Source organism: Ctenocephalides felis, unplaced genomic scaffold (assembly GCF_003426905.1).
Source record: "Ctenocephalides felis isolate EL2017-DRISC unplaced genomic scaffold, ASM342690v1 CF-g0.4_SCAFFOLD_02052, whole genome shotgun sequence".
NCBI classification, from domain to species: Eukaryota; Metazoa; Arthropoda; class Insecta; order Siphonaptera; family Pulicidae; genus Ctenocephalides; species Ctenocephalides felis.
Window position 1 is genome coordinate 9,695 of NW_020538206.1, and position 11,292 is coordinate 20,986.

The 11,292-nt window shown below is 33.5% G+C and overlaps 1 protein-coding gene and 2 long non-coding RNA genes across 3 annotated transcripts; 1 reads left to right on the forward strand and 2 right to left on the reverse strand.

Annotated features, from left to right (window-relative positions):
* The first annotated feature begins 7,117 nt into the window (after nt 1-7,117).
* On the forward strand, nt 7,118-7,567 carry LOC113380302. The gene has a single exon (XM_026619644.1). It carries the CDS (start codon nt 7,118-7,120, stop codon nt 7,565-7,567), a length of 450 nt encoding a protein of 149 aa, XP_026475429.1.
* Nucleotides 7,568-8,938: 1,371 nt separating this feature from the next.
* LOC113380304 lies at nt 8,939-9,632 on the reverse strand. The gene is made up of 3 exons (XR_003367339.1): nt 9,372-9,632; nt 9,162-9,297; nt 8,939-9,073 (listed from the first exon to the last, which is right to left on the reverse strand). It is a non-coding gene; the product is annotated as an uncharacterized LOC113380304 (long non-coding RNA).
* Nucleotides 9,633-9,724: 92 nt separating this feature from the next.
* On the reverse strand, nt 9,725-10,275 carry LOC113380305. The gene is made up of 3 exons (XR_003367340.1): nt 10,021-10,275; nt 9,914-9,946; nt 9,725-9,841 (listed from the first exon to the last, which is right to left on the reverse strand). It is a non-coding gene; the product is annotated as an uncharacterized LOC113380305 (long non-coding RNA).
* Nucleotides 10,276-11,292: the final 1,017 nt, after the last annotated feature.

Here is an 11,292-nt window from a genome sequence, read left to right on the forward strand (position 1 = left end):
ATTGGCAGAAAGCTTTTGACAGAGTCAGCTGGAATAAGCTTATGGGAATTTTAAAATCTATTAACGTCTATTGGAGGGATTGCAGGCTGATCCAAAATCTATATATGGGACAGAAAGTAAAGGTTCGAGTGAACCAGGCAGATACAACAGCGTTGAAATAGGTAGAGGAGTGCCGCAAGGATGCACAATTCTGAAAAGAAGAGGAAACTGGATCGGCAAAAAGAGTGTCTCTGGCAAAACGTCGTTGAGGGTAAAATAGAAAGAATTCGGCAAACCATTGACGGCTTACGCGAGAAGAGAAAATACAGGGAACTGAAAGCCGAAGCACATGATCAAGAAGCACGGAAGCAGAAGTTTGGAAAGGAAAATACATGAGAAAATAGGGGAGGGGGAATAGTGGTAATGGGGATAATAGATGAAGGGTAAGGGAATCATTATTTGTGGCGGCTTTCACACTATCCCACACAGCACATGGTTGACATAGGGTCAACCTATGGTCGTCACAATGGGCTGTAGGGTTAACCTATGGTCAACCAACTGGTACCATATATGAACATAGGTGAACCCATGGCGGCACATATGTCAGAGCCCTGGTTTGACCCATGGTCAACCCGACGGGTTCAATACGGGTATGCTATGGGGCTGGAATGGTATCGCGATGGGTCAAAATGGCGGTATATAGTGCAACAATTGTTGCATACTTTCCGTGCGTATTTGTATTAAATATAAATAATCCATATAGTTATAAAAATCAAATGAACTAAAACTGCAACTCCATAAGTAATATATTTATTAAAAATAATTTCATTTACATTACTAGAAAATAACTAAATTAAACTAACTTAACTAAATTTTTGGTGATTATTATCCTAAAACCTATTATTTTCTATGTATAGTATTATTATTATTTATATAATTTAAACTAATTATTCACATTGGGTTCACCATCTTCTAAAGCACTGAAAATAACAAAATTTGAATTATAGTTTTACAGGTTTATTTTATCAAATAAAAAATGTTAGTTGACATTTTCGAAATATGTGGAATATATTTCAACTTACGGAAAATGCAAATAAATCTGTCATGGGCATGACGGTATATGTATATTTAGCAGTATATATAATTGATTTGTCCACTTTTATCCATTGGGTAACATCATATTTAGCGATATCTCTGCTATTCTCACATCTGTCAATAGCTGCTCCACATCTAGCAGTTCTGCCTCTGTCCGAACAGGAAATTTATTATAAACTGCCAGTGTATAATCAGGCAAATCATCCTTCATATCACACTGGCATCACTGCTTATTAAGCCTATATTCATTAAAACCTGGTGCCGTAATGAATCAGCCTTTTTATTAATATTGAATGTAAAATCTGAACAATATACAACCTTATACTGAGGTTTACCACAATATTCTATCAAATGTCCTTCGAAATGCATAGACATCTCACAAGCTCTAGGCATGGCTACAGGCCTTACATGTTTTCCCATAAAAAGTTCTTTTACCTCAAAGTATCTTTCATAACTTTGCTGCAATGGTTTCTCTGACTTCCGTATGTATTTTTTCAAGACCTGCATGTAATTCTCAAATTTAAAGGCACTAAATGAATCAAGTGTACCAAAACTTCTGGTGTCATTAGCTAAGTGTAAAATGTTATATATATTATGACTTACATAATGATCTCCATATAAACCTTAAATCTTTCAACAAAATGATGAAGTAGTTGCTGAGCATAATCTAAAAGATCATTTAATAACGTGTTGCTACATAAAATTTTAATAGCAATATGTAAAGTAAGAAAATTTTTATAAAAGTCATTTGAAATATGACATGAGATTTCAAAACTACTGGACCACTATACAATAATAATTGTCTAAATTCTGTAGCTTTCCATGGTCTCATATATTTCAATGATCGAGGCTTCCTAGCAAAGTCCTTGGATATATAAATCTTTAAGCTGCATAAAAAATTGGAAAAGTCATTAGTTTTAGCACATGGCAAACGAATTGGAAGCTCACCTTCAGTCCACAAAAGCATCAATCTCTTAACTGCTCCTAAACAAATCAAATTCATATAGTCAAGTGGTACATTAGTAACTAAACAAATGTACGGTATTTCAAGCAATCTCGTATAGCCATTGTGGTAGTCTTCATCTTCTAAGCTTCGAAAGTGTTCAGCTGTTCTTGCAGGTGATTGCATTTTTGGAAAGCAAATTCTGCGATTAATATTTGAACCACGAGCAAGACATTTCGAGCAACAGAAGCAGCCTGTGTGTCCCTTTTCTGCAATATAAATGATTTGGCGGGAGTATCACAAACAAAATATTTGATGCGTACCTTATATTGTTTCCCATTGTGATCAAAACCCTCAGTGCTTAATAGACCAAGCTGACATGTTCGAAGAATTCGAGAGAGGCAAACCATCTACATTAATTTCTAATTCAATGATAGAAGATATCAATTTCAACCTATCAATAGAATCTTTCAATCCAGTTAATAAACCAAAATGAATATATTCACCTGGACTTACAACTTTTGATACAGCAGTTCTTTTTGTTTTCAGAAGTGTTCTACTATCTGCTGGTAAATCACTGAAACAATCATGAAGTTTTAGCCCTTCAAGTAGTGCGAATACAGCATTATGAGGTATCTGACAATTCACAACCCAGTCTGCTAAAAATTGTCTTGCATCAAAAACTTCAGTTATATCTTCATTGGAACTATCCTCGCTATATGAAAGAGAAATATAATCATTTGTTTCAACATCACCCTGTAACTCTGCCTGGCAAGAAGACGGTCCTTCAAAGTCATCTCCAATAGAAGCATTAGTCGCAGTTTCAATATTATCTATTGTAAAAGCACTAGTACTAGGCAATCCTTTACGCATTCAGAGTTCTGCAAAACACTTTCCGAACGTAATTTCTGCACTTCCCAAAAAAGTCTTCTATAAAAATGTCTATCTGACACAGTCGCAATGTGTTTGCGAATTTTTTTATCAGACATATATATTTATAGAATTTTTTTTGACAAATTACAGAGTCAAACGACAAACAAATTACGAATATATTATATTCTAATATTGTTTAGAATTTTAGTAGCATAAGTATACGTATACAGTACTCAGGTTATATTTGTTCATCGTGTTTATCTATGACAGTCATGAGAACAGACAAAGAAATACAAATGCCGAACAACATAAGTGCCGCCATCTGTGCGCTAGTTGTGCAAACGCCGCGCACGCGTATGCGCATGCGCGGTATATTTGAATACATTTTTCATTTGCCCATAACAACTCGGTGAGTAATGGGTCAGAGTAGGTCGACCATTGTTTGACCCGGCGCGTAACGTATGGGTCTAAGCCCACTGCGTCATAAATTGGCCCATAATGGGCTTATAATAACCCGGTAGGCTGTAAATGGTACCAAACAGGTCGACCATTGTTTGACCCGTGCTGTATGGGCACTTCTTCAATCATTACAAATTGAATAGTATTTGGATCATCAAAACGGAACTCTGTTCTCTCAAAAACTAGTTTTTCTATATTCTGCACTCATTGCTCCCAATCTACAAAATGGCTGGACCTGCTTTAGCCAAAAACTAATCAGCACATCTTCCTATCAACAAAAATCGAATGCATTGCGAACCATTCAAATCGGTTGATCCGTGCGCCCGCAATCGTGGACGAAAAATTGCGGACACACAAAATACACACTCACACACACACATAAATTTTTTAGGTATGCCAAAATGTTCAGAAACATCCAAAGCATGAAGATATGCAAAAACTTTCATTTTCGATTTTCGACCCATTACTATAACTACCCTACGGGAAGTTAATAATACAAAGCGCACAATCTAAAATATTAAGATGCATTGTGAACGCACTATGGTATATTACGTACCACACTCTACATAAAGACTTGTAAATAAGAACTATTAATGAAGTAAAAAACGAATAAAGTAAAAAATACCACAAAAAATTACCAAGTCACTAAAAAAATTGTGTGACGAATCTCCTATTCGAAGATTTAAAAAATGGCCATACGATCTCAAATAGGATGTTAAAAAAGAAGATAATCTCTTTAAAAGCATCGTCCAAAGACCAGCAAATTGTCTTAAAAAATAATGTATATTTTGATTGACAATAAATGAAATGAATACATGCACAAAAAAATCTATTCTATATTCCGTAACTATCTGTATCCGTAAGACTGCGACGCAGCGCTAACGCGCATTGATATTTTATGCAGCACATTTGCTTTGAAAGAGAGGTTCAATATTTTCAATAATGCAATTTTTTTTCAAAAGGTTCAAAATTCTCACAAATCTGATTTTTTCAAATTTTTCAAAAAAGTTTAAACTAGGCTTGCAACGAATAGCGAATATTCGGACACTATTCGGCAGGTTTTTAGCACCTAAGCTAATTTGTATTAATGTAATTACTATCAGTAATTGTTATATTGCTAATGCGCTATATATTCATTCAAGTTTTATGCCTAGACTTGCAACCGCTATTCTGCTACTCTTTGTTATTTAGAAAATAAATGGTATAATCATAGATAAGTAAGCATAATTATGAAATGGGTATAATTATGAAAAAAGCTATTCTTTACATATACGTAAATGTATTTTCAATTATTTCTTTCATAAACATCTAATATTTTCTTTTATAAACTCAATATTATTTTTTATATATTGGGAATGCTAATCATAACAAAATAAATAAAAAATGACCAAAAATATTGTTTGTATATTTTGCGATAAAGAGCCAATAAAGGTTCTGATTAAAATGCTTAGATTTCATATAATGAATGACTTTATTGTATTGATACAACACATGCGTGTAATCATTAAATGATTCATATTAAATAAAATTAACATGTAACAATAAAGTATCTAGTAAATATTCAGAAAAAAGTTCTTCACGTGATCATTTATAATGTCAAAAATCAATAAAGTTTAAATTATATATAATATAATAACGAATTTATTTCTTCATATCATATTATGTAAATAAACGTACCATATTACGGGATGTTAAGGAACGTTGACTTTAAAGACGAATTTTAGAGGAAAATAGGAAAGTGGACGAACTAAATCTGTTATATTTATTAATTAGACTTTTAAGAATATTATAAAAACAAGATTTTCGTCGTAGAACGTCATTTATAGAAATAATCGGCATTTTGCTGAACCACGCGTTTGTCCCTAATTCCGTGATAAAATTCGGCTCGTGAATATAATGCCGGGAGTCGTTGTACGTTATTCCGTGATAGCGCACGATGCTTACATTTTGATCGTATTGCCTTGATAATATAGTTATAAAAAAGGGTTATAAAAAGTGCCGTTAATTATGAAATATAGAGCAAAAAAAGAGAACGAAGCGCACAGGAGACAACTAACATACAGGCCTTTCCCAACACCTGCGCCGCTTACGAAAAATTTACACGTAACTTCGGAACCGACAACAAGAACACTTTTTAACTCCGGCCATAACCCTGTTTTTTTGACTATCACTTAGAGGCTCAATGTCGGCCTTTTTTCAGAGACATTATTACAAATAACATTCTATACACGATACCTATTGAGTCAGACATCGAGGTGGCTGCGATACATCTGACACAGACTCTTTCCAACGAACAATACCGATACGAGACTCAAAAACGACATCATTTAACAAACTGCCCGAATAGATAATTTTAAAAATTAAATTAAAAAAATACACAAGAAACTGTGGCAACTTGCTAGTGACAGACCACTAAAAGGACACGTAAACAGACAAGCAAAATGTATTCTAATGAGATACGCGATCACCGGAACAAAATTCGGACTAAAACATAAACACTGACCCACTCAAAGTTGGGCAAACCGCTATAAAAGGTTGACGCGAAAAAACATCAACCATACCGCCACTCAAACTAGCTGAAAAACAACGACGTCACGACAGCAGCAGACAAAGCGGACTATTGGCAATAAATTTGAAAACATCAACAAACAAAATGCTAATAGTCATATGGAGATCTGAGATGAATGTACACGAAATGCAAAATATTACGGAACAATTTAACGACAAGAACTTACGTATATCCCTGCCACAGTTTACGAAACCAAAACAATAATCAGAAAACTATAAACTATACCGAGCAGAAAAGCACCCGACCGAACATACTACAAAACATTATAAACAACTATCAACAAAGTGAATAACAGTAATAAACACTACTGACTCTAATAACAAACAAAACTAGTGGTCAGTGGCGTCGAAACCAAATTTTTGATGGGTGGGCTCGTTTTTTTTTTTTTTTTAGATAGACAGCCAGTGGTCTCGTTTTTTTTTTTTTAAAGAGATATTAGGCCATATAATTTTTTGAAATTCATGGGTGGGCTGAGCCCCCCCATCAAAATTCATGGGTGGGCTCAAGCCCACGCAGCCCGCGTTGTTCCGACGCCACTGCTAGTGGTGTATGGCATCGTGCCTTAAGGCAAATTGCTGGTACTTCCCGTACCGTAACAAAATGTTCGCGGAATATTAAATGTTTTCCAATAGATTATTACAAATATTGTAACATTGTCTAATATTTATAACAATTATATAAACTGAATTGCAAAGTTGAAATTATTTGTTTAAAGTATATAAGTGAGCTTTAGAACTTTAGCAAGAATTAAAATTAAAATTCAATTCGGATGCTTCGTTCTCACAAAATCTCGATTTCTGCATACTTTACTCTGTATCTCCGTAACGGCTGGACCTGCCTTTGCCTAAAACTAATCAGCACATCTCCGTATCAATAGAAATTAAAGGTTTTTTGAACCATTCAAATCGGTTGTTTCGTGCGCCCGAAAGCGTGAACAAAAAAATGCGGACATACAAAATACACACACACATCAATTTTTTCTGAGGCATGCCAAAATGTTCAGAAACCTTCAAAACGGGAAGATATTCAAAAATTTTCATTTCCGATTTTCGGCCCATTACTATAACTACCCTATGGAAAGTTAATAATGACGAAAGTCTATTTTTCTACTTCGTGAAAAACTTTCACCTTATTTTTATTATTGAAGTCAAGGAAAAAGCAAAATCGTAAAATTACAGACTATTAGCCTCCTCAATACAATGAGTAAAGTGACTGAAAAGTTAGTACTCAAACCACTAAACAAACACATAGATATATTAAAATCATGCCAGACACCAGATATGGATTTAAATCTATCTAGCACTCTACATTTGAAAACACCATCAACTTCAACAGACGAAACCATACCGGATTGGTGTTGCTTCGAGAAGGCTATTGACACAATCTGGATAAACGGACTACTACATAAACTCACAATCCTGAATTCTCCACTCTACATCATAAAACAACTTCATTCATACTTTACAGACCGCAATTTCACCGTGCAAATAGACAACACACATTCGACAGTTAAACAAGTGACGGCGAGAGTACAAGAGGTTCAATCCTGGGACTATCACTGTTTAATGTCTACATTCGTGACATTTCCACTGACGCCAACACAATACTACTGCCTTGCTTATTTATCTATGACTACAGCCGTTCGCTGATGACACTGCCATTTTAACTTCCCGAGCGAAAAGTTTGTTATCATCAAAAAATCCGATTCGCAAATTTTTCTCGACGTTTCAAGCCATTTTGAATCGAATGAAACCAAATTTGGAAAAAGCATGTGTGTGTGAACAGATTTTTTATCTTGAATGGATGTTTTCTCAAAAACGGCTGATTCGATTCCAAAAATTTAGAAGCCATTCGATGTATCTTGATTAGGACTATCGTTTGTCAGTTTTACGCGACGATCTGTGAAGCCGTTTCTTTGAGAATAGCAGAAAAGTGAAAAATTTTCGTCCAAGGATGTTACTATTATTATTATGGAGTGACCTTGGACTACAGACTCAGCTTCATCAATCATACCCATATCAAAATTAGACAGACGTTCAGTAAATATACTGATACTTTGGAACCATAACAGCCCGCTGAGCGTGAGAAACAAGCGGACACTTTACTTGACATTAATGCTACCAATACTCTTGTACGTCGCTCCAGCAAGAAACGCGACAACAAAGATTAAACTATGGCGACTACAGGCTGTACAAAACAAAGCTGTACGGCTATTACTTAACAAATCCAGAGACCCACTTACGAGACACTATCGACAAAATACATACATGACCAAATAAACAAGCTCACAGGGAACAGTTACCTCAAATGTAGGGATCACCCGAATAGTAATATCGCAGCCCTTGCCCAATATTCGTCCGAAATAGTTTGATATGACAAACACGATATGCCAAATTATGGGACCGATTCTGCCGCATAACAGACAAATGTTATTGCAAGGTTATGTTATGAAAAACTTTACAAGCAAATTCGTTCTAAATATTGATAAAAGCCATGGGATTGCTGTGCAGTCAGACGAATTTCTTAGGTTGTCAGATAGAAAACCTAACCTAGAAACAGCAAAAAATGGCAAAAAGATTTAAAAATTTAAAAATTTTATTTAAATACTTTATTTTATTAGATTGTATTTTGAAGCAATGTTCTTTAATACTATGTTTACCCAGTAAACCACAAAACGTAACAAAGCCATGAACGTTACGTAACGCTGGCACGTCCGCACGAACCAGGTACGTAACCTGGGAGGCACACAGAAGCATCTATTTCGCGGGCAAGAACGTAACGGCTGTTTCGTTGCACACTAATACACCGCGGTTACATTTTTGCTACGTATCTAAATTGAATAAAAAAGGTGTCTTTTATGTTACATACTTATTTAATTAAATTTCCTGCAAATATAGAATATTAATAATAATTTCGGATATTTAGTAATTTTATTAAATATTATCATTTACAATATACAAAATTTACATATTACATAGTTAACATTAGAAAACTAAAATTTGATAGTCCATAAAATGTTAGCCTATAAAAATAATTATTTATTTATTCATAATATGTATTATGTTTAACTCTCTTGGCAACTTCAGTTAAATCAGACTTGGCAAAGTTAAGTCTTGCGTTAAATATGTTCAACTCACTTGCATCTGTTAATGTATCTAAAATAGAACCAAACATCTTAGAAACATTGTACACAAATTTTGAATTGAAAACATTGTGAACAAATTAGTCATTTGTGAACATTACCTCTAAACATACTCATTATTTGAAGTTAATGACTATGTAGTTCCTACGATCATATGACAGAGATAATTATTCCATGAACACACACTCAATTTTCTTGCATTGATTTTATCCTATTAATTTTCAAGATCTGAATTACCTAAAAGTAAAACACTACAAATTAGTACTAAATCATATTAGTTAAAATTCTCTTCACGTAGAACCTTAATATACCAATTCTGTAATGCAAGATCATCAGGCTCGAAATACTCAACAATTCATGTTCTCTTCAACACTTAATCCATATAATGTGTGATATGCGGTGCATTCTTTGTTTTCCTTCTTGAATGTTTTTAAGTCTTGCTTGTTTCTTTGGTGACAATTTATCTTCTTGATTAGAGCAAATTTCCCTAGTTTGAATTCCATTTTGACATAACCCATAGGGGTTATGAGCACTCTTTCTCTACAATTGAAAAGCAATTTATATCAGTTTTTGCTTAACTGAATAGTTCTGATACTAATGAAATTATAAAGAATATGTATGATACCATATATATTACACTTATCTACCTATAATATTTATATCATATCATTGAATTGAGGTTATGTGATTTTTGACTGGTCTGTCAGAAATTTCAATAATTATGTGATAAATCAATTATCACAATACATAAACAGAATTTGCATTGCACATGACCTATATACTGAAAATAACTAATTAGTCATTAATATAATAATTTGTAAATTAAAAAAAAAAACAGTGCAATTATACTCACCTTTGCTGGTTTCGTATTAAATATGTGAATTTCCTAAAAGTAAAACATTACAAATTAGTACTAAATCATATTAGTTAAAATTCTCTTTGTGTAAAACATTAATATACCTATTCTGTAATACAATATCATCACTTAAGAAATACTCCACAATTCATTTTCTTTTCAACACTTAATCTTAATATGTGTTCTTATTTATCGATATGTGTTCTTATTTTCTTCTCGCATGTTTTCAAGCCTTGCTTGTTTTTTTTTTGGTGACAAAGGATTAATAATTTCTAATATATTATCTAACTTTGTATTTATCTTCTCTATTGGAGAAAATTTCCCTAGTTTGAAATCCATTTTCGTAGGGGTTATCAGCACTGTAATTTCTCTAATTGAAAACCAACTTATATCAGTTTGTGCTTAGCTAAATAGTTCTGATACTAATGGAACTATAAAAAATGAATATGTATAAAACTATATAACTTACTTCTCTTTATTCATATATCACTGAATTGAGGTTATGTTTCTGACTGGTGTGTTAGAAATTTCAATTATTACATGATAAATCAATTATCACAATACATGAACAGACTCTGCATTGAAGGCGGCCTATATACTGCAAATGACTAAACATTATTATAATAATTATAAATTAAAATATATTTCAGTACAATTAGACTCACCTTGTTTGCCGGTTTCATATTAAATACTTTTCCAGCTGACTGTTTAACTAATTTCTACAACTGATTTCGCACTAAATATAAAAGCAATTAATAAATAACGCTTCAATAAAGGAAATATCTTGCATTTCAAACATACACGATAAAATACTCAATTATGCGTCCACGATGCACTGACCGAGTTAACCTATATTTAATTTGACATTTCGATCATAAAACACTTCACGGCTATGTCAAAGGCAAATGTATGTGACCGTGCAACGTACCACGCCACGTACCGACAGATATGAACAAAGCAGTATTATTAAACGTTTAAACGCGTCGACGGTGGTTAAAGCTCACAAATACGTAACAGCATCGGTTCGTTTACTTAACATCAGTTTCGAAACGAAAGTTACAAAATGTGTTTAACGTGTGTGGTAACTTCTGTGGGTACTGGGATATAACTAAAAAGCCACTCAACATGTTTTTTGTTTGATTTGGATCCTCTGATAATAATAAGGAAATTTACAATATCACGAAATTATTGAACCATATTGTAGTCATTGAAGCGCCCAAAAAGAGAAAAGGCACAAGGTGCCAAAATTATGATCATTGCAAAAACATATTGCAATCGACCATTTGCTTGTGTCAAATGTGGAGAAAATCATAACTCAAAAATTTGCGAAAAACCAAAAAGTACGCCTGCTACGTGCGCATTTTGTCTTAAAGATC